The sequence below is a fragment of the Schistocerca serialis genome, chromosome 8 (genome assembly GCF_023864345.2).
Source record: "Schistocerca serialis cubense isolate TAMUIC-IGC-003099 chromosome 8, iqSchSeri2.2, whole genome shotgun sequence".
Lineage (NCBI taxonomy): Eukaryota > Metazoa > Arthropoda > Insecta > Orthoptera > Acrididae > Schistocerca > Schistocerca serialis.
Window position 1 is genome coordinate 259,086,925 of NC_064645.1, and position 25,375 is coordinate 259,112,299.

Sequence of the window (25,375 nt, forward strand, 5' to 3'; positions counted from 1 at the left end):
ATGGAGGAGCATGTGGTCATCTCACTGCTCTCCTGGCTGTACGTCAGTTTATGAGACTGGAGCCACTACTTCTCAATCAAGTAGCTCCTCAGGTTGCCTCACAAGGGCTGAGTGCACTTGGCTTGCCAACAGCACTCGGCAGACCAGATGCTCACTCACTTCAGTGATCTGACGGGAACCAGTGTTACCACTGCGGCAAGGCTGTTGGCATTCTGCTAAGTGGACTCGGATAATTCATCTATTCTGGAGTTATCTTGGAATAATTTTGTTATTTGTGTTGTCTCAGATGAATATTTTACCAAGACTTTTACTGTTTGGTTTACAGACTAACTGACAATTCATGTTGTTGTTAAACAAGTTGTTTGTGTTCAACAAATGTTGCTGCTTGAACTAAGATTTACAGTGCATTCCATCTCTTCGACTCATTATTTTCCTCTCTTAACAATGGAAAGTCCACACTGGAACACCAACATTATTTTGAAAAGGATACATTGCTACTCACCAGAAAGATGACAACTGGAGTTGCAGACAGATACAATGAAAAGACTGTTACACACTAAGATTCAGACCAAAGCCTTCATCAGAAAGGAAACACACACAGAAGCAATCACACCTCATGCACACATTGTTGCTCTCTCATGCTGCTCTGACCTGAATGGAACTGCATCAAACAAAGCAGCAATTCAGGTGAGGTGCAGGGGAGGGGAGGGATAGTGGAGTAGGGGTGAGAGGGAGAGAAATGGGTGCTGCCTGGCGGAACATGTAGCGACTAGACGGTGATAAGATATTGCTGCAGATGCAGCATCTGGGGGCTGTAGGGGACGGAGGTGAGGGGATGTGGCAAGCAGGCACCAGAAAAGGAGAGGAGCAGAGAAGGGGGAAAGACTGGTGCGAGTGTGGCAGAGAGCAGTACAAAATGAGCATGAGAGGACATGAATTGGGAGAAGGTGATACGATGGACGGGGTGGAAACCGTTGTGTGGAGGGTGTGGTGACAGTAGGTTACTGTAGGCTGAGACCGGGATGATCTCAGGAGGAGAGTATGTGTTGTAAGGATAACTTCCATCTGTGCAGTTTGGTGGGCAACCGAACACCACCTTAGGGGTGATGGGAAGTGTCTTTGGTGGGGTGACCCTTATTTTAGTCCGGATGTAGGATGTGATTCAGTTGTTCCAGCCTGGGATGGTATTGGGTGATGGAGGGGCACTCCTTTGTAGCTTGTTCTTGGGGGTGGTGGGAGGATTGGGAAAGTATGGCAGTATGGCATGGGAAATTTGTTTGCAGATGATGTCTGAGGGATAGCATATGTGAAGGCTTTCAGCAAACTGGGCAAGGGAGCTCTTATCACTGCAGATATGTTATAACCTGGGTGGCTAGGCTCTATGGGAAGGATTTCTTTTTTGTGTGTGTGGAAGGGATGGCAGCTGTTGAAATACAGGTACTGTTTCTGAGTTAAGTGTCAACAGAAGTGTGGATGGAGCCATCAGAAATGAGGAGATCAGTGTCTGGGAAGGTGGTATGCTAGATTGAGGAAGACTGGCCTAAGAAGATGAAAGAGAAGGTGTTGAGGTTGTGAAGGAATGAGGATAGGGTGACTTGGTCCTGAATCCAGATCATGAAGATATCATCAATCAACCTGAATCAGACAAGGGGTTTTGGGTGGCTATGAAGGTTTCCTCTAGATGGCACATAAACAAGTTGGCATAGGAGGGTGCCATTTGGATGTCCATGGCTATGCCACAGATTTACTTATGTACCTTTCATTCAATTCAAACAATCATTTTTTCCCACACTCCACACTTGAATGGAACGGGGAAAAACCCTGATAACTGGTACAATGGGATGTATCTTCTGCCATGCCCTTCACAGTGGTTTTGAGAGTGTAGCTGTAGATATACATGTAGATGTAGATGTAGATGAGGGATCCCTTTCACAGCTTGCTGAAGACCTTCTTGTGCCTCTACATTACCTTCCAAACTTAGTCTGCAAAAAGATCTTTCATGCTCTAATCTTTTGACCACCACCATGAACCAGCTGCAAAAAAGAACTCTTCCCCCCCCCCCCCCTCTTTACCCAATATCAGCCTAAAGTGGATACAATCATATCCTTCTCCTCAGTTTTGATTATTTATCATTGTGCATAGAAATGAGAAAAATCCTATCCATAATCCTTCCCATCCCTCCCAGACTGATTTTCCACCACCCACCCAGTCTACAAAATATATCAGTCCATCATTACACCACATCTACTACCAACAACTTGCCACACATAGATCATACACCTGTGGAAGACCCACGTACAAGACCTTACCTATATACCCACTGCACACCCTATTCCAGTCCTGTCAAAAGCATATACTGCTCTATCAGAGGCAGGACCACTTGTGAAAGCAGTTGTATCATAAACCAACTCTAACTTCTGCATGTATTTTATGTGGGCTTGACACCCAAACAGCTGTCCCCCGCCCCCTCCCCTGCCCCCTCCCCCACCCCTCCGTCCACCCCCGAATAAATGGCCACCACTATACAATGGCCAAGAGCAGAATTGACTACCCAGTGGCAGAATGTGCTGCTGAGCACAATACACTTGACTTCAGTGACTGCTTCACAGCTCAAGCTATGTGGATAAACCCCCGCCCTACCCCACCCCACCCCTCAATATAAGCTTCTCTGAACTGTGTGGATAATGACTGTCTTACAACACATCTTATGATCCTGCAATCCTCAGGTGCCACATTCCTTCTCCAAGCTGTTGCTGCCTTTCCCTCCTAGCCAACAACCACTCTTCCCTCCACTCTTCCTCTGCCCTGCTAATGTCCTTCCTCTCCTCACGTACCCCATGCAACACAACCCTTATCACAATCAAGCTGCAATGCCAGTACAATGTAGTCAGCTGAGACAGTGTAGCTGTATTAGTCAGCTCTGAAGGAGAATAATATCTGATAAATTAGCAATATTTTCAGTCTTGTTTATGTGACTGTCAGTCACTCAGCACTTTAATTATATTAGAAGTGTTACCTTTACTCTGTCATTTATCTATATGGGAAATTATATTTACTTCTGGTATTGTGGCCATGAGTTGCACAATTCACCCTAAATTCATTTATTGTCAGCCACAAATACTGTTAGGGAGCATATGTGTTATCTTTACTTATGTCTGTAATGGTCTACTGCTTAAATTTCTTGAAGTGATTTGCATCCTAGAAAACTATGAGAAAGTCTAAATTTTGTGCATTTTTTCATTTAATCCTGTAGAACCTCTGCCTCATACATATATATGTGACTTCTGCTTTCATATTACCAGGCAATGTCCCTTGCTATGACCAGATACGGCTGTTCCTGAGCAGATCAATGCCGCTGAAAAGCTTTCACCTGACGACTGGTATTGACAAGGGTCCGCAGCAGCACCGCCACACTGCCCTTGTGTTGCAGCTTTTGCAGAAATGGTACCATTTCTCACTGGGTAAGGTTTCTTTCATTTACTGCCCACACCATAGAGATGTTTCTTGTATGTTACTCATCGGACATAACTTTTACCACTAGGCAGCGAGTGTGCCAGTGTTTAACACAGAAGTAGCACCACTGCTGTGGAATCAGGGAAGAGAGTTGCTATAGGTAAACTCAATTTCAGAACATTATTCCAACTGTGTAAATCTGAGAGTACATATCGCATGCTTTTAAGTCATAAGAAGAAACATCTCACTTAAAATTATTTTTTGGGTAATGTATAGTTGTCTTTAAGTATTTAAACTGCAGAAAATTGTTAAGGCTTTCATGGCCACTTGTTGACAAACTGCCTGCTGGCTTCTGTCTCAGGTTCTTCAGCCGATGATTGTTTGATGATTTTTCTGATGTTTCACCAGCATGAGTGGCTGGCATTGTCAAAGCTCCACCCTACTCATGGTGGACTGAAGAGGAGCTTGTGGCTATGAGAAATATAACACATATTATGCACATGTGGAAAAGTTTATGTCGGAATCACTGAATGATCAATCAGCACCAGGAGCACAGAACATAAGCAGCATTGCAGGTGGAGAAATTGGCAGTGGTAGAGCACATTGCTATGTTGGGAATATGCGGTATATTTCTAATATTGCAATGTCAGAAATATAATGCATACCATGCACATGTGGAAAAGTTTATGTTGGAATGACTGGATGATCAATCAACACCAGAATCACAGAACATAAGTGGCATTGCTGGTTGGGGCAGTTGGAGAAATTGGCAGTGACGTAGTAAGTGCTATGTGAAGCTGACCTCATAGTAAAATTTTCTGAGATGGAAGTTCTGGCTGTGGAGAAGAGCTATCACACCCACTCATTCTGAGAAGCTATAGAAACACACAAACATGAGAATATCTTCAACAAGAAAGAAGAAAGCCTCAAGGTGAATGGATCCTGGATTCCTGTGCTGCAGCCAACAACTGTTGCAGGTAGCAAGAGAACAACCACACTGGAAATGACCACAGAAAAGCTCTTGTATGTAGGCGTGCCAGGTACATATAACTTGCAGCTGCAAGCTCCACTTCAGTCCACCACCAGCAATGGAGGGTGAAGCTTTGACAATGCCAGCCACTCATGCTGGTGAAACATCAGAAAAATTATCAAACACATTAAAACTGTGGTGTCACCGCCAGACACCACACTTGCTAGGTGGTAGCCTTTAAATCGGCGCGTTTCATTAGTATACGCCGGACCCGCGTGTCGCCACTGTCAGTGATTGCAGACCGAGCACCACCACACGGCAGGTCTAGAGAGACGTACTGGCACTCGCCCCAGTTGTACAGCCGACGTTCATAGCAATGGTTCACTGACAAATACGCTCTCATTTGCTGAGACGATAGTTAGCATAGCCTTCAGCTACGTCAATTGCTACGACCTAGCAAGGCGCCGTATTCAATTGATATTTATTATGTGAAGCATTTATCATCAAGAGAGATGTTCTACAATTATGGATTAAAGTTAAGTATTACATCATCTACGTACTTTATTTGCAATTCTCAAGATATTGTCCTGTTCCAGACCTCACGCCAGTCAGCGTGTAATTAAATGCGTGCATTTCGGCCTCCTCTAGAAACACAGTGTTGGCTCTTCTGCCAACACTACAAAAACTGTGTACATTCTGTTATTGTATCATTAGAGTCTTCTTCGAGTTGACTGGTTGAGAGGACATCAGTATCATGGTAACTCTCTTCATCAATACTTTAAAGTCTATGCTGAGCAAGGTAGAACAGTGGTTGGCACACTGGACTCGCTTTCGGGAGATTGGTGGTTTAAATCCACATCTGGTCATCCAGATTTAGGTTTCCTGTGATTTTCCTAAATTGCTTAAAACAAAGGCTGAGATGGTTCCATTGAAAGGGCATGACTGATTTTCTTCCCGTTCCTTCCTTAATTTGGGCTTGTGCTCTGTGTTTGATGATCTCATTGTCAATAAAGTGTTAAACACTAATCCTCCTTCCTTCTTTTAAAGTCCACTCTATTGAGCTCTACCTGTGTTAATATAATTTCATCCATAGCTGCAGATCCAGAGCTTCATTTGATGTTTGAGGTGATATTGAGATTTGAATAAAACAAACATGTTATGTTATGTTTATTTATTCTTAAATATATCACACCGTATTACAACATTTTCAAGTTGCCACTCCACTAAAGCATCACATTGTCAGTGCTCCTTATCAATAATTTTAACATAAGCTCATACTTTCACCCATTTCAATAGTTACTTATTTAATCCAATTTTTTTCTAGTTCTTTCAAAATTTTCAAAACAAGATTGTTGATGTCTCTTTCTGATATTTTTTAAATACATTCCATGTCAGTTAGAATGGATTTATGCCATAATGGTAGGTAGACAGTTACAGAAAGAAAGCATATTCAAAAACCTGTCCACAGTGTACACAAATTTTGATATTTTAGTTTTCAACAGTATATAGTAGTTTTTGCTTGGTCATGTGTTCTGTCATTTAGAATTTGTTTTCTTCAACCAAAACAATATATGTTCTTGATATCTGTGATGTTGCCTGTTATCAAGTACAACCTGAGGGATTTGGAATAAACTTGGCGGTGCATTCCCCTTTGATAAAAGCATCACATGACTCAGTGAATATAGTGTCTAACTCACTGTGACTGGACCCAGGAACGGAGAATTAGTACCTTATTCACAGATGATGCCTAGCCTAACATGGAGAGTGGTTCTTGTCATTTGTTCTTGTGGCACCACACTTTCCAATTCCCCTTCATCACTTGTGCCCATGGGACACATTACCAGGCTGTCATTGTTTTGGAAAGGGTTAGGTATAGTTGCACCAGTGCCCGTGCCTACAGCAGCAGCCTGTAGTCCGTACGTATCCTTCAATGATTTGTACACCTGTTTTGTTGATGCGCATAGACTTGGCTTGAGTCTTATAGATCATGATGTCTGACCTTAGAGGTGAGCTAGTTCCTGAAACAGTGGGACATCTTGGGTCTTAACTGCCTAGCTCACTCCCAGGTCATAAATCTGAATAATTACACATGAAACACCAAAGGCCGAAAGATAATAGCCCTAATGACTCCAGTGCAAACCATTGCTGGCCTCCACAGGGCACTTGCCTGGCAATGAGATGCAATATCACAAGCCTGAGTCAAAGAACAGGGAACCATTGCACATCCTATATTGTTAAAATTCATGCATTATTTTGTGAAAATTCAATACATGTGATTAAAGTTTCACCTCAACTGTGAAAAGTTACTAGTATTTTACTTGTAGTTGTGAGAACATATTATCACTGCACAAACAATTTCAAAATAAAAATATCTGTCTTAAGAATTATGTAGATGGTGGATTTTTATAATTATAAATCAGACACTTGTGTGTTGATACATTTGCTTTATTTGTTTATGACCAGCCAACCATAACCTATATCTGCATCTCCAGCTACAGCTACAAACATTCCCTGCAAACCGCTGTGAAATACATGCAAAGAGTATGTGGCATAGAACAACATGTTAGGGTTTCTTCCCATTGCAGTTGTGTATGTGACACTGGAAGAATGACTGCTTAAATGCCTCTGTGTATGCTGTAATTATTCTAAGCTTGTCTTCACAGTTTGTATGTAGGTTTCTCAACATTTCTGTGATGCTGTCCCATGAGTCACATCCATGAACATTTGTGCTGCCCGTCTTTGAATATGTTAATATCTCCTGTTAGTCCTATTTGTTATGGATCCCACACAGTAGACAGCACTCTAAGGTGGGATGTAAAAGTGATTTGTTAGCCTCATCCTTTGTAGACAGACTGCATTTTCCCTATGTCCTATCAAAGCACCTAAATGTGCCGGCTGCCTTACCTACAAGTTTTTACACTTGGGTATTCGTACCTGTCAACTGTTTCTAATTGTGAAACAGTGGTATTGTAGTCATTGTATACTACATTTTTTTATTTTGTTTTGTGAAGTAAATAACTTTGTGTTACTGTATGTTTAAAGCAAGTTTCCAATATTTGCACTAATCAACCAATGTAAAAATCCAGGAAGGAATGTAACAATGCTTTTTACTTCTTTTCTGCTAAGCCCCCTCCTCCCCACCTCTCCCCTGCCGTCTGTCTAACGTGCAACACTTCACTGTCTCCTCTCCTACCCTACTATCCTTCCCCCTCTCTCCCCCGCCCCAGCCTCCTCCTTACCCACACCCAGCTGCACTCGCATCATGCACTGGTACTGCTGCTCACAGTGTGATTTGTTGTGCCTATCTGCAACTCAGCACCTCTGCTATATGGTGAGTAGCAGCTACCCTTTTCACAATATTCCTGGATTTTTCATTGTTTGATTTCATAATATTGTTACAAAATTGCACTACTTTGATATCTGATTGACCTGATTGAATATTTGCGCAGCTTTTTTCAGACAGTCCAACATAGGTAACTGACCATCTGCAATAAGTCTGAACTGTGTCAGGTCATTAATTTACAACATGAACAGAACAATTCTCTGATGCATGACTCTTGGTACTTGTACTTCTCTGAGAGAGACTACATCGAAGATAACTTTCTGCATCCTTCGTACCAAGAAATTTTCAGTCCAGTCACAAAATTTTGTTTGATATACCTTATGTCTGTACTTACATTAACAAACATTGGTGTGGAACTGAGTCAAATGCTGTTTGGATGTCAAAAAATACTGCAAATGCCTGATTGTCTTTCAGCATGTCATGCAAGAAAAGTGTAAGTTGTCTTCACATTAGCAATGTTTTCAGCATCTGTGCTGGTTGAAATGGAGCAGGTCATTCTGTTCAACATGCAGGTCAGTCTGTTTAAGATACCTCATTATGTTTGAGCACAGAATATGTTCCAAATTGTATACCAGACAGATGTCAAGGATTTACATAGTTTTATGGATCACTACTGTTACACTTCTTGTAGCTGGATGTGATCATTGCTTTCTTCCAACTAAAGAGCAAAACTTTTGTTCGGTGGATCTAGGTATACTATGATTAAAATTGGAGCAAATTCAGCTGCAGATTGTGTACGTATTTGATTATGGCCTGGAACCGTGTAAAATTTTTTTAAGTTTGGCTGAGTCTCAGTGCCACTGCCTTCAATATGTGGATCACTCATCTTTGCAGTGGTCTGAAAATTAAACTAAACCTTTGTAGCTGGATCCTCCATACAAAAGCAACATTTGAAAATGTAGTTCAGTGAGTAACAAGGGTCGATGAGGATATTTGTCTATTCTCATCCTCAATACTGATGGGGTCCCTTCTGTCCTGGAGTTTCAGTGTCCTGCCCTTAATTTTAACCTTGCCCAATCAATCCCTCTTTCCTCCCTGGGGATGGAGCTATTAGTTCTGAAAGCTAGGTAGTGCATCACTTTTACTTTTATGTGTCTCTCAGCCTGTTGAATGTAATGACCAGCAATTCCGTCCCATAATTTATTAGTCAACATAATAATTATTCCACTTTTAAAGGGGTTTAACACTCACAATCTCATGATGGTACCTTCGAAAGGGCGTGGTTGATTTCCCTGCCCATCCTTGAAACATTGTGAGCTTATACTCCATCTCTACTGACCTTGATTTCGACATTAGAACCTCATCTTCTTCCATTTTTTAACACTTGCTTGCCTATGTACCCTCTGCGTGCATATTTTTATCTGAAACTATCAACTTCCACATTTATAAAAAATAATCTCTTCTATCTATCTATCTCATTGCATGGGTATGTATTTATTCCAGTCTTCTATTAGTCAATCTCCTCCTCCTTCCTCTCTCGGTCCATCTCCTCCTCCCTCTCTCTCTATCCATCCCCCATCTCTGTTCAGTGCCTCCTCCCCTCCCTCTCACTGTCCATTTCCTCCTCCCCCCTCTTGTGCATCTTCTCTTCTCCCTTCCATCTCCTCCCCACTTTCTGTGTCCACTTCCTCCTCCCCACTCTCTCTGTCTGCTCATCTCCTCCCCCCCCCCCCCCCATCCAATTCCTCCTCCCTCTCTTCTCTGTGCATAACCCCATTATCACTCCCACACCCACCCTGATGGGAGTTATTTCTTTCCAAATAACAACAAATATGTGCACCAAGCTTGATCGAAATCAATCCAGGGCCTTAGGAAGAAATGTTAAACATATGCGTATGTGACATATATCACACACGTTTGTCTGATTCCCTGCTGTTTTACACCATACAACCCCAGAGGAGATTTTAAATTCGCGTGTGGTGTGCAGTGTGTGACTTGCTCGTAGGTCCCAAAACACATTGACAAAATTACTGGGTCACTTCAGTGTTCTTTCTTGCATCCTGTTTGACACACTGAACAGCATGAATAAGAGAGAAATTGTACTTCACACATCTAAAAGTTTTCCAAGTCAACTCAGTACGGGAAATAAATGTACCATAACATCATTGAACATATTGCCGTCACCTTTTTTTCATGCACCTGCACCCTTAGTGGTAGTGGGGAATATTACTCCCACAGTATTTTAATGTAAATAATACCTAACAAATATGGTTGAAATTGCTCTAAGTATCTTGAGTTATGCTTCAAGATCAACACCTTTCCATTTCCATTCATATGTGATGTAGGTGGTTCTTAACCCCCCATTGCTTGTTTCTCGTAAACCCCAGTTTTTTTAAGGAATTGAACTCCCTGTATAAAGCAGCTTCAAACTTGTGATTACTTCAAAATGAGGTAAATATTTGATGTTAAGCTTGTAAGTGAGAAACAGTTAGGAAAAGTTTGAACTTATGTTTATATTTTGTTGGAAGCCATTAAATACTCTCATTATCAAACAATGGCTGAACATAATCTGGGTGATGTGCACTCCATGTTTTTATTGACATGGAGAAAGCCTTTGATAGAGTACTGTGGAATAAACTAATGGACAGTTTGAGGAACAATGGAGTTGACTGGAGGGATGGGTTGATTAAGAATCTATAGCTACAACAGAAAATACAAGTCTAGATTGGGAATGAGATGATGGAGGAAAGCACGATTGAGAGGATAGTGAGACAAGGCTGCTGTCTCTCCCCAGTACTGTTTAACATATATTTGGAATATGTTATTCAGAAATGTGTGAAATGGAAAAGAGGAGTGCAGTTTGGTGGTAGTAGGATAGAATGTATTTGATTTGCAGATTATGTGGTGTTATTGTCAGAGAGTGGGTGAACTATGATTGGAATGTTAAAACAATTAAATAAGACCTGTGAGGAATTCAGAATGAGAATTAATAAGAAAAAGACAAAATGTTTGGTGATAAATGCAAGAAAAGTAAGAACAATTATATGGTTAGGACAGAAAGATATGGAACAATTTAATGCTTTCAAATATCTGGGAAGCATAATTACAGAAGACATGAGATGCAATAAGGGGATGAAAATGTGTATAGCAATTGCAAGGAGGCATTTAATAAAAATAGGAGGCCTCTATGTGAATGGGGTCATGGATAGGGACCTGAGGAAAAGACTCATGAAGTACTTTATATGAAGCATAGCATAATGTGGAGCTGAGACATGGAAACTGAGGAAAGAGGAAGAAAGAAGAATATAAACATTTGAGATGAGATGTGAATTTGGAGGAGGATGGATGGGATAAAATGGGTAGACAAAGTGAGAAATGAGGAGATAGAGAGAAATTTTAAAGGTAATTAGGAAAAGGAAACACAACAAGTTTGGACACTGGAGGGAATAGATTCTTCACTAATAGATGCTATGGAAGGAATGGTAAATGAAAGAAAAAGAAGAAGAAGAAGAAAACACAGAAGATACCAGATGATGGCTAGGATAAGGATAGAAATCAATTATGAGAAAATGAAGAGGGGTAGCAAACAACGGGACTGCATGGAGAGCTACATGTAAAGACCTGCCCTAGGGGAGAACACTAGTGATGATGATGATGATGATGATGATGAGGCGACGACGACGACGACGACGACAACGACCTAGTTTTTCACACTTTTCAGTGTTTACATCACCATATCTCATGTACTACATGTTGTACAGTGTTGTAATTTGTCAGATACATTCAGTGTTACAGGGTTATTACAAATGATTGAAGCGATTTCACAGCTCTACAATAACTTTATTATTTGAGATATTTTCACAATGCTTTGCACACACATACAAAAACTCAAAAAGTTTTTTTAGGCATTCACAAATGTTCGATATGTGCCCCTTTAGTGATTCGGCAGACATCAAGCCGATAATCAAGTTCCTCCCACACTCGGTGCAGCATGTCCCCATCAATGAGTTCGAAAGCATTGTTGATGCGAGCTCGCAGTTCTGGCACGTTTCTTGGTAGAGGAGGTTTAAACACTGAATCTTTCACTCAACCCCACAGAAAGAAATTGCATGGGGTTAAGTCGGGAGAACGTGGAGGCCATGACATGAATTGCTGATCATGATCTCCACCACGACCGATCCATCGGTTTTCCAATCTCCTGTTTAAGAAATGCCGAACATCATGATGGAAGTGCAGTGGAGCACCATCCTGTGGTATGTTTAGCTCCCTGCTTGCTTTATTCGTCGACTTCCGTGGGCTACGCGTGAAACTTGCCCACACGCGTTCAACCGTTTCTTCGCTCACTGCAGGCCGACCCGTTGATTTCCCCTTACAGAGGCATCCAGAAGCTTTAAACTGCGCATACCATCGCCGAATGGAGTTAGCAGTTGGTGGATCTTTGTTGAACTTCGTCCTGAAGTGTCGTTGCACTGTTATGACTGACTGATGTGAGTGCATTTCAAGCACGACATACGCTTTCTCGGCTCCTGTCGCCATTTTGTCTCACTGCGCTCTCGAGCGCTCTGGCGGCAGAAACCTGAAGTGCGGCTTCAGCCGAACAAAACTTTATGAGTTTTTGTATGTATCTGTAGTGTGTCGTGACCATATGTCAATGAATGGAGCTACAGTGAATTTATGAAATCGCTTCAATCATTTGTAGTAGCCCTGTATATGTGGATACTGCATGCAAACTGTCTCGGGAATGGAATTAATAGAGAATACGTAATAAATTAAAGTTTAATGCGGGATGTGGTAGTTTTTCATGCATCTCAATCTTTATGACATCATATCTCCTGAACTAGTACATTCTGTGGTATATATGCGTACAGTCTGAAAAATGTTTTGTAAATGGCATTAATAGTAAAGAAGTAATAAACTAAAATGTCATAACTGTCACAGTTTTACTGCTTGAACAGAGAAAATATAGTGTCTTCCTAACCGCCGTCTGCTTCACGTCTGCTGTGCAGCGAGCTACCTTAATTTAAGTATTAACTATATTAGTCTTACTTGTCACTTCTTCTTCCGTGTGTTTTTGCTTTTAGGAAGCTTTCATTGTCGAGTGCTATTAACAGTGTTCCATAGATTTCGTGTTTGTTTTGAATACAGTCAGAGAGAGTCCCTTTAGTCAGCCATAGTGCCAGTAGTGTCAGTGTCTTCCTAACCGCCGTCTGCTTCACGTCTGCTGTGCAGCGAGCTACCTTAATTTAAGTATTAACTATATTTGTCTTACTTGTCACTTCTTCTTCCATGTGTTTTTGCTTTTAGGAAGCTATAATTGTCGAGTGCTATTAATAGTGTTCCATAGATTTTGTGTTTGTTTTGAATACTGTCAGAGAGAGTCCCTTTAGTCAACCATAGTGCCAGTAGTGTTAGTGTTTGTTTTCAATACAGTCCAGAGACAGGTAGTGTTATTTTCATTGTTTTCTACAAGAAGTGGCTAGCAATCACAGTTTAGTCAATAATCAGCCACCTTTAGTGAATTAGCAGTCTAGTTAAAAGTTGATTAACTCTCTTCAGTAAATTGATTCCTTAGGATGGATAGGGTGTGTGACTGCTGTGTACGGACGCTGGAGGAGCTGGCCACTGTTCGCGAACAGCTGAGCATTTTGATGGCCGCGGTCAACCGTCTTCAGGCTGCTGCCTCGGAGTGTAGCGGCAGTGGGGAGTCTGGTGTGTCGCATGGTACACCCCAGGTGTTACATGCTTCACCCACTGTCCCTGCTGTCGAGACATCTTTGCGGGTACCGGGCGCGGTTGGGCCACCCTCTCCCCAAGGGGAGTGGCGGGTTCAGCGGCGTTCACAGTGCACGAGGCAGAGGGTAAATGTGGAGGCTGGCTGTGTGGCATCGCCCGCTCTGCCTGTGAGTGGACATGTGACTGCACCTTCAACAAGGTCCGAGCAGGCACACGGGGGGAGGGGTTTATTAGTTATTGGGAGCTCCAACGTTAGGCGGGTGATGGAGCCCCTTAGGGAAATAGCGGAAAGGTCGGGGAAGAAGGCCAGTGTTCACTCTGTCTGCTTGCCGGGTGGCCTCATCCGAGATGTGGAGGAGCCCCTACCGGCGGCGATAGAGAGCACTGGGTGCACCCGACTGCAAATTGTTGCTCATGTCGGCACCAATGATTCCTGCCATCTGGGTTCAGAGGTCATCCTCAGTTCGTACAGGCGGTTGGCAGAATTGGTGAAGGCGGAAAGCCTCGCTCGCGGGGTGGAATCAGAGCTAACTATTTGTAGTGTCGTTCCCAGAACCGATCGCGGTCCTCTAGTTTGGAGCCGAGTGGAAGGCTTAAACCAGAGGCTCAGACGATTCTGCGGAGATCTGGGGTGCAAATTTCTCGACCTCCGCTGTTGGGTGGGGAAATGTAGGGTCCCCCTGAATAGGTCAGACGTGCACTACACGCCGGAAGCGGCTACAAGGGTAGTGGAGTACGTGTGGAGTGCACACGGGGATTTTTTAGGTTAGAGAATTCCCTCCCTAGGCCCGACAAGACGCCTCCTGAGATGTGGCAAGCTGGGAGTAGGCAAAATGCAACAGGGAATAACAATATTAATGTGCTAATAGTAAACTACAGGAGTGTCTATAGAAAGGTCCCAGAACTGCTCTCATTAATAAACGGTCACAACGCCCATATAGTACTAGGGACAGAAAGTTGGCTGAAACCAGATGTAAACAGTAATGAAATCCTAAACTCAGATTGGAATGTATACCGCAGAGACAGGCTGGACAGTGAAGGGGGAGGCATGTTTATAGCGATAAGAAGTGCAATAGTATCGAAGGAAATAGACGGAGATCCGAAATGTGAAATGATTTTGGTGAAGGTCACGGTTAAAGCAGGCTCAGACATGGTAATTGGATGTCTCTATAGGCCCCCTGGCTCAGCAGCTGTTGTGGCTGAGCACCTGAAGGATAATTTGGAAAATATTTCGAGTAGATTTCCCCACCATGCTATAGTTCTGGGAGGAGATTTTAATTTGCCAGATATAGACTGGGAGACTCAAACGTTCGTAATGGGTGGCAGGGACAAAGAATCCAGTGAAATTTTTTTAAGTGCTTTATCTGAAAACTACCTTGAGCAGTTAAACAGAGAACCGACTCGTGGCGATAACATATTAGACCTTCTGGTGACAAACAGACCCGAACTATTTGAAACAGTTAACGCAGAACAGGGAATCAGCGATCATAAAGCGGTTACAGCATCGATGATTTCAGCTGTAAATAGAAATATTAAAAAAGGTAGGAAGATTTTTCTGTTTAGCAAAAGTGACAAAAAGCAGATTACAGAGTACCTGACGGCTCAACACAAAAGTTTTGTCTCAAGTACAGATAGTGTTGAGGATCAGTGGACAAAGTTCAAAACCATCATACAATATGCGTTAGATGAGTATGTGCCAAGCAAGATCGTAAGAGATGGAAAAGAGCCACCATGGTACAACAACCAAGTTAGAAAGCTGCTGCGGAAGCAAAGGGAACTTCACAGCAAACATAAACATAGCCAAAGCGTTGCAGTCAAACAAAAATTACGCGAAGCGAAATGTAGTGTGAGGAGGGCTATGCGAGAGGCGTTCAATGAATTCGAAAGTAAAGTTCTATGTACTGACTTGGCAAAAAATCCTAAGAAATTTTGGTCTTATGTCAGAGCAGTAGGTGGATCAAAACAAAATGTCCAGACATTCTGTGACCAAAATGGTACTGAAACAGAGGATGACAGACTAAAGGCCGAAATACTAAATGTCTTTTTCCAAAGCTGTTTCACAGGGGAAGACTGCACTGTAGTTCCTTTTCTAGATTGTCGCACAGATGAGAAAATGGTAGATATCGAAATAGATGACAGAGGGATAGAGAAACAATTAAAATCGCTCAAAAGAGGAAAGGCCGCTGGACCTGATGGGATACCGTTCGATTTTACGCAGAGTACGCGAAGGAACTTGCCCCCCTTCTTGCAGCGGTGTACCGTAGGTCTCTAGAAGAGCTTAGCATTCCAAAGGATTGGAAAAGGGCACAGGTCATCCCCGTTTTCAAGAAGGGACGTCGAAGAGATGTGCAGAACTATAGACCTATATCTCTAACGTCGATCAGTTGTAGAATTTTGGAACACGTATTGTGTTCGAGTATAATGACTTTTCTGGAGACTAGAAATCTAGTCTGTAGGAATCAGCATGGGTTTCGAAAAAGACGGTCGTGTGAAACCCAGCTCGCGCTATTCGTCCACAAGACTCAGAGGGCCATAGACACGGGTTCACAGGTAGATGCCGTGTTCCTTGACTTCCACAATGCATTCGATACAGTTCCCCACAGTCGTTTAATGAACAAAGTAAGAGCATATGGACTATCAGACCAATTGTGTGATTGGATTGAGGAGTTCCTAGATACCAGAACGCAGCATGTCATTCTCAATGGAGAGAAGTCTTCTGAAGTAAGAGTGATTTCAGGTGTGCCGTAGGGGAGTGTCATAGGACCGTTGCTATTCACAATATACATAAATGACCTGGTGGATGACATCGGAAGTTCACTGAGGCTTTTTGCAGATGATGCTGTGGTGTATCGAGAGGTTGTAACAATGGAAAATTGTACTGAAATGCAGGAGGATCTGCAGCGAATTGACGCATGGTGCAGGGAATGGCAATTGAATCTCAATGTAGACAAGTGTAATGTGCTGTGAATACATAGAAAGATAGATCCCTTATCATTTAGCTACAAAATAGCAGGTCAGCAAATGGAAGCAGTTAATTCCATAAATTATCTGGGAGTACGCATTAGGAGTGATTTAAAATGGAATGATCATATAAAGTTGATCGTCGGTAAAGCAGATGCCAGACTGAGATTCATTGGAAGAATCCTAAGGAAATGCAATCCGAAAACAAAGGAAGTAGGTTACAGTACGCTTGTTCGCCAACTGCTTGAATACTGCTCAGCAGTGTGGGATCCGTACCAGATAGGGTTGATAGAAGAGATAGAGAAGATCCAACGGAGAGCAGTGTGCTTCGTTACAGGATCATTTAGTAATCGCGAAAGCGTTACGGAGATGATAGATAAACTCCAGTGGAAGACTCTGCAGGAGAGACGCTCAGTAGCTCGGTACGGGCTTTTGTTAAAGTTTCGAGAACATACCTTCTCCGAAGAGTCAAGCAGTATATTGCTCCCTCCTACGTATATCTCGCAAAGAGACCATGAGGATAAAATCAGAGAGATTAGAGCCCACACAGAAGCATACCAACAATCCTTCTTTCCGTGAACAATATGAGACTGGAATAGAAGGGAGAACCGATAGAGGTACTCGGGGTACCCTCTGCCACACTCTGTCGGGTGGCTTGCGGAGTATGGATGTAGATGTAGATGTAAGCAATAAACTTTTCTTATCATCATTTGTGAGAAGTGTCAGGAAAAAGTTTCATTAACATTTGAAATTATGTGTAAAGTTTGTTGCAAGTTGCTAAGTGCTCACATTCCCAAATACTAGACGAATATAGTCTGGGTCTTTTCTCATGGTGTGTTACACTTCTTTGTCAACCTCACCCCCACCCCTTTGAAAGTTAGGTGGTTCTTACCCCGCAGTGCTTTTTTCCAAATAACAGGTGATATGTATGCCAAGTTTGGTTGAAATTGATACAGCATTTAAGGAGGAGATGTTGAACATACATACATGCATACATACATATTTTCAGATATCGGGTACGTGGGGGTAAAGCCCCACATGACATAAAAATCCACACCGAGCTTTTTAATTGCACGGCATTGACTCAGGAATTAATTTTTAGTCAGAAGAAACCCAAAACCATGTTCTGAAATAGTGTCTTGTTTCTCCACTAGACAGTGCCACAAGTTCCTCCAAAAAATCGTAACACAACACACACAAATGTCAGACTAACTAATGTTAATCCACCTGATGATGGAGGTTTAAACCTTTGAAACGCGTCATGGAAATAAACAAAATGGTGACTGGTAACTGTAAACTTGTTGTTTCATTTAATGCCATAACTAATATAAACTCTTCACATGTTTGAAATGAAAGCTATGATGTACTTCCATTTTCTTTGTAAGGTTCTATATTTTAGCTAGAAATGGTCATTTTCTACTATTAGCTGTAGTGCCATCTCAAAATTTCAGCAGTATGTTGACCCAAACCCCATAGTTGTGACTTCTGAATGCCATGCCTTGTATGACAAAGTTTTTGACCACAGCAACGACTCATTTTAACATGTACCTCATGTACTTTACTTCCATCTCAAGCTGAGATGTTAGTTTCTTACCTATTCTCCCCATGATTTTTTTGTCTAGCTTTTAAAGTTAACACATATTTTCTATGATCGGCTGAATTTAAATGGACAGTTAATCAGAACTGACCATTTTTCCAGTCATTAAATTCCTCATTAGGTGTTGGAAAGTAAGATGTTCCATTAAACAACAAACATGGTACATAAAATACACTATCCTTGCTTTGAGAGTAAAATAAAAATAATCTTTGTTGTTTCTTAACACATGGTACTCAAAAACAAACCTTTATTTAAGTAGCTTGGAAATGCTGTATATTGCCTGTATGAATTACTGAAATCACAATCCATATTGCATGCCACATGTCCTGATTTAGCAAAATGATCACAAAGTAATTCATTTGTAATCCATTTTGCAGGATCGTCAGAAACTGATTCATTATCATGGCTCACTTTATATACATCATTTGGGTCAACTGAAATGATTGTTTCCATATTGTCATTATTGTTTCAAATATGGGAAATGACTGACTCTGGTAAACCACACACTGCCCATTTTCGATACTGTTCACAACTTCCACATTTTGTACACTCTGGCATCTCTAGACTTGAGATTAGCCTGAAACTAATTGGCCGTGTTTTATTTTTAAATAGCAGATTGATTTTTGCACTCTTTATCTCAATTTCCTCCTTCTTTAAAGCCTTATCTTTCGCAAGTTCCCAGTATTGGGAAACACATACTCTGTTCTGATTGACACTCATGTTAATTAATAATGAATTATAAATCACAAACTAAACACTAAATCATTGCACTGTTCAGAGTTTCAAATTAAAGAGAACTGCCAGCCAATTGGCTGGCTGGTAGAATGACTGGCACTGTTTTATTGGAATTTGAATGGGCATTGTTGAGTGTTGACACTGGTTACTGCTCTGATAGTTTTAGTGCATCTCCCATCAAAAAGCTTAACTGCAAGCAAAGAGATTTGCCTTTCTAGTGCATACCACATGATAAGACATGACACTGAATAAAGCGAATACTGGACACATTGCCATACTGTTATGTCATTATTAAAACAAAACCTGTCCTTTTTCCACTGCCTTACCAAAACATTCATGAAATTTGAGCTGATTGTCGCCCATGTTATTTATATACATTTCACTGTTAGATTTGCATTCCCACCACCATTGGCAGTTGCCTGGGCCTAAATATGCCTCTTTGTGCCTACTTTTGCGTGTATATGGGTTACACTTAAGAAATTTTTTCCACCTTGGAATACTTTGAAAGTATAAAGTGCAATTTGTCTTTATTTGTGCTGTTCACTGTGTCAGTCAGGTTGTGAGAATAAGCTCTGTAGAAAGCCAATAACTTTGACAACATGTTTCAGAACGTAAGACTGTGCCACATGGCTGAACACTGTAGATAAATTTAACACCCTTCCTGCAGTTATATGGTGTAAAACAGCACAGAATCGGACAAAATATGTGTACAACATATGTGACATAAGCATATGCCATACTCCCAAAAAGACAAGTTTCAGGTCATGAAATATGCAGGGATTTAAATACCTATTAAAATTGTGGATCAGATATAGCATTAAATCCTAGTGTGGCAATTACATTTCAGTTGCCATGTGAAGTTATTGCTAGACACTCCTTCATTTACACAGTACAACAAATACAGTCACTGCACAATTTCACAATCAGATCCGTGGATTGGCCAAGTTGTCATGAGGCATACAATGAGAGTCTATGGTCTGACAGAGATTTGTGCAGTTACAATATTTAGAAGAGTCCAAGGGATTTCTGGTAGAGACTTCAAATTCCAGTTGGTGATTTCATGTCAAATCATACTGATCAGGAGTTAATGTGTCACATCACTATTTCAAAGTATTCTGATATGTGTTGAAGTTCCACATGACACATCTATAAAACTACAATATTTTGATTTTATGATTATTTGTTAAAACGCTACAGACCTCTCTAAATGAGAGTGTTTGTGAAAAATGGAAAACTGTAGTAAAGGAACCAAAAGTAAGTGATGGTGATCTGAATTTCTTTTCAGTAAATGTTTTGTTCGCAATACTATGAAACATGATTTAATGCATATACACTTCTGAGCTTTCTCTCTTTCTTTCTTTCTTTTTCTTTTTTAAATAAACTATGAAAATGTGTAACTTTACATATTTCAAAATTATGTTTTGAAAATATGAATAGTCACAGGATATCAACTGTCTTGATAAGCGATAAAGTGGAAGGACTGCTAACTGTCAGCTATGACATTAATGCATGAAATTCTTAAACTGTCACAATATTTGTACATAAAGATGAAAGAATCTGAAATTTCTTGGTTATTTATAAATTATTTTCTCTAAAACCCCCATCCTAAACGTTCTAAAAATTTCATGGTATGTTAGTTGGTCACTGTACTTAGGGAATGTTCAATCAGAGTGGGCAATAATTGTCTGTACAAAATGTGAGAAATTTTTTATGTAGACCTAGCTCCACTCTCAACATTAAAAAAGTCTGGGCTCTTAAATATTTAAATTGATCACTGATTTTAAGTAAATGTCATGCAAAACTGGTATTTCTGAATCAAAATAATTACTTTACAACATTATAAGTGAGTGGGAAAACAATTCATAATTTTATTCAAAAGCATATTATAACAAAAATAGAATATTGATACCCATTTTTCTTTTTATGGTATTATTCACTAATTATTATTGTGTACTGTCAAGATTTTACTTCTTCATGACTTCCCATGAATTAAAATTGCCTACAATGTAACACTCAATACTGGACTGTTGAAAAGAGTTCATTTTGTTTTTTCATCTGTTTCTCATTGAACTTGTATAGCTGAGCTGAATTTGCACACAGACAAGGATGATCCAACAAGAGCAGTACTTGGGAAATCAGAACTGCACACTGATCTTCTGATGATGGCCATTTGAAAGCATTAGCAGGACCATGAGGTGTCAAAAGAAGACAGTTATATCTTGTAGCTCATGAGAGACACTTTTTATCTGTCTCACCCACCACTGATTGTCATACTCATAAGAAATGAAATGGTTCACTACAAAGTCTTTTAATGTGTTCTGTGGTCTCTGCATTTCATACACAGTAACAGGCTGCATTTCATGGTGAACCATTCTTGCAATTTGTGTGCCACTTTGGGATGCAACTGAGTAGTGACTTGATTAAATTTCTACCACAGGCTTCATAGCAGATGACTCTTCTCTCTTTTTTAAATGGAATTACCTTCATTTAGAATTAAAAGTTTCATGATTCTGCTTGTGTCTGTGTATGTGCGGATGGATATGTGTGTGTGTGTGTGCGCGAGTGTATACCTGTCCTTTTTTCCCCCTAAGGTAAGTCTTTCCGCTCCCGGGATTGGAATGACTCCTTACCCTCTCCCTTAAAACCCACATCTTTTCGTCTTTCCCTCTCCTTCCCTCTTTCCTGATGAAGCAACTGTTTGTTGCGAACGCTCGAATTTTGTGTGTATGTTTGTGTTTGTTTGTGTGTCTGTCGACCTGCCAGCGCTTTTGTTTGGTAAGTCTCATCATCTTTGTTTTTAGATATATTATTGTTACTAATGTTGATATGGTATGTACAAACCCAGTAGCATAGTGTCAACAGCTTCATGCTGGAGATTAAATCTTGTTGCGAAGTGTTTACAGAGACCGCCTACCCAATAAAAGGCACTTTTTCCGTGACCAGTTGGGCAATTTCCAAGAATGATTGCCTATCAATGTCACAGGTTGCAAACGTGTGATCGTAAATTGATCATCTGGTAGTGGGCATTATGATCAATTATTTGTGATCATCATTTTTATCTGTTTTCCATCGTTCCCTTAGTTGCTCTAAATTACATTCCACAACATATTATTTGTGAGTTGCTTTAGAAACCCAGACGATTTATGCCGGTAGTGAGTGGGATGTCTGGTGTTCTTGACATTTCTTCAGCGGATTCTTTCACATGGACAAACCTAATTCCATGCTTATCCAGCGTAGAAAATTGTTCGACTTTTTGTCACAAGTATAGAGTACTCCCAGATGAGGAAAGTAGGGACTGTGTAGACTGTGGTGGTTCAAAGTGCGTAAAACTTCTTAAGAAGAGTTTCAGTGCTGAAATACTGTTACTATTTCATTGCGGACAGTGCTGAAAACGAATTAGTATCAGGAAGAATACATGGTTTGACTCTTCCAAATTATCCATCCAGACCAGCATAATTCTTCTATCTTGCTGGATTTGAGACTACACCTTGCAAGCAACAGCATTGGAAACTGACTTATCTGCTAATACCGTGTGCGACTATTTCAGGTTTTGCAGAGAAGTGTGTTATGTGGTAGTGACGAATGACAGTGCACCAATCGGTGGACCAAGTAAAGTTGTTGAAGTGGATGATTCTCACATAGCAAGAAGGAAGAACCAGAGAGGATGACCTTCAAAGAGTGAAATCGATCATATTTGGGTATTCGGTGGAAGAGAACAAGATTCCCGGAAGTGTTTCATTGTCAGAGTATTGTCCAGAGACGAGGTCACTTTAGTGCATCTGATAAAGCACTTCATACTGCCTTGTAGTAAAGTCATTACAGATGGGTTTAAGTCCTATAAGACACTCAGAGCAGAAGGATTCTACCACGAGTTCGTCAACCACTCTGTACGGTTCATGTCTTCGGATGACCCCAGTGTGCACACACAGAACACTTGAGTGGCTGTGGAAATCTGTGAAGTCTCCCATTAAAAGAGAAGGTGTCCAGGACAAAGAGATGAACTACACTTGTTTCAGTACCTCTGTTTCCACAACTCGCATTTTCAGGGAAAAGTTAACGCATGTGACACTCCACCCATATTCTTGCATGATATTGGCAGAATTACTCAGGCTACGGCAAAAAGGAAATTGTCCCTGTAGCATACACATCCCATGGACTTTCACATGATGACAACACCAGCGACGAGTAAGGTAAGTCGTTTCCTTTGTAATTACAAGTATTTTTGTAATGCTCTTCTTTTGTTGTTGCCATAGTGACCACCCTAAACATAGTCATAACGCCCGCCACCAGAGTCGCATGATCGATTTATGATCGCACATTTGATATGCAACCCAGGACTTTGATAGGCAATCATTCTTGGAAATTACCACCAGTTTCTGAAAATATCCATTTTTGTTTTGATTCCCGTACTACAGGGTTGACCAAGCTCATAAAGCTGAGAGCGGTTTTCGAAATCAGATGCTCGTCTGTCACATACACATGTTTAGGAAATGCATGGCCTCTAGATGCTATGTCATCAATTATGATGCTGACAGTGTAGCATGCATGTGCACTGTCATGAATGAGATCATCACTGACAATAGCAAAACAGTGTGATGTTCCAAGGAAGTGAGCAACACCTGTGAATATTGATCCTGTGATATGTGCCAGTGATAACTTCGAATTTCATTCTGCAAAGCAACAGACAGTTCTCAGCAAAGTCGGAAAACGAAGAACTAATGCCTCAGTCTTCTGCGATGTGGCTGATTTTACTTCTGCTAAGGCCTATCTCTGAATCCTCGAGATATGATGGTGAGCTATTCCTTTCATGTCCAAATGCCTAACCTCTGTAACAAACTTCTCACCAACTCTTCTCCCTCCCACAATGCATAGGTTATGTCACTGTCAGTATACTGAAGGTTTATTGCTTCAACAGTCATCACTTTAGCACCAGGACACATTGCACACTTCTGCAACCAAAATTTATCTTGCAGCTCTTGACATATACACAAAAGCATCGGGTCTATCTCTGTTTACTTCTTTCCTGTGATACTGCTTATGGTGAAACAAACAAGTTTCAAATTAGTGCAGTAAATACATGTGCTTATTTCTTTCACTGGCTGGAATTTTACCCATTTTGATCATAAGGAGTAGAATTTTATGAGACCAATTTTTAAATTTGAGTTCTCCTTTTTCATTAGGAGATATGCTTCTCTTATTGATCTTGTCCTATATCTGTTTACCTTTTTTACTATTTTCTCTAGCAGAGATAACACCAGCCTGGTTAGGATTTTGCTGCTGCAATCTTTTGTCATCACTTAGGTAATATTCCAGAGCAAGATTAAGCATATCATCTTGCAACAGATTTCCACAGTAAGAACATGGGCAAGTCCAAATACCTTTCTCACTCTTTGTTTTACGAGCTTTTGATATCAAATAATATGAAGAAGTGGGTATGTATGTCTGTATCTGCTGCTTAGAGTAGCTACCTCATTTCAGTGTCAGTAACTGTGTCAGTATAGGTGGCTGCTGAGATAGCAGTGCTTAGGTGTTGAAACCATACATCACATTTTGTGCCCATATCACTATCTTCAGGTCCTGCATCAAGTGCATCTACATTATACACTTCACAAAGTTATGAAGATGTTGCTTGTGTAAAACTTGTTTCAATTTGTTCCACTTTTATTTTTACATACTTTTTTCTTCTTGTGCTTCTTACCTTTCCTGGACATTTAAAGGAGGACATATTAGGAGCTACAGCACACTCAGGAATATAAATATCTGCACTGGCTTCTGCAGTTTCGCATTTAGGTGATGGTAATCATTCAGGTAGGTTGTCACTAAATTTCTTCTTGCAGCAATTCCCACACAATGGATGTGATGCTAATACCGATACTTGAGGACCAAGATATTTATGCAGTACCCTTGACAGATTTCCAACAACTATGAACTGTTTTTCAGTTTTCTTGAACACCACCATCTTGTGTCTTTTTTCATAGTCCACAAACCTCACTCTTTCACTACTGAATTTCCCCACTGACATTGAATCTGACAAAAATTTCAAACCAAACACAAAAATCGAAGCAGAATGGTTTCTGTACAAGTTCTCATTCGTTTGTTAAAAACAGAAGAGCACTGGAAACAGTGTTTCCAATATGCATATTTTACTCTAGAAATTCAGTGATGTGAAATATGTGAAGTGTTGGAAAATTTTAACACTTTACACAGAAAAATATTGCTCACTGTGTTTGCACTACTACTAACATACTAACCAAACTATATTTTGTGTGATTCCTAAAAGTTGTCAGATGGGGTTTTTTGAGTAAATAACTTGTAAAAACTCATAAAAAAGTAATTTTTTTACATTTTTAGTAATAAATATTTACATGATACAGATAGCTGGAGCAGAGAAGATACTGTTTATAATTACATCATAGTATCTGCCAACATGACAGAAAAGATAGCATTGTGTGACTTTCCAAATTAGAAAAAAAAGTGGAACAATTGACTTAAATCTCGTATTTTTGTCTCAAATTTGGAAGTCAAAGGAAGCCCATAACTAAATTTCAACACAGTAACAAGGAGCTTTAATGCAAAACATCTGCCATGTCTCCAGTACTTTTAGTTTATTAGTTATATTTTTTGTTCTCCGCTGCTTTAAGAG

At 40.6% G+C, this 25,375-nt stretch overlaps 1 protein-coding gene across 1 annotated transcript in view; it reads left to right on the forward strand.

The window, feature by feature from the left end:
- The window catches only part of LOC126416959 (uncharacterized), a 100,875-nt gene that overhangs the window by 49,906 nt on the left and 25,594 nt on the right, over positions 1-25,375 (forward strand). The window contains exon 5 of the mRNA XM_050084840.1: positions 3,303-3,461. Within this exon, the coding sequence (XP_049940797.1) occupies positions 3,303-3,461 (159 nt within the window). The remainder of the gene's footprint in view (positions 1-3,302; positions 3,462-25,375) is intronic.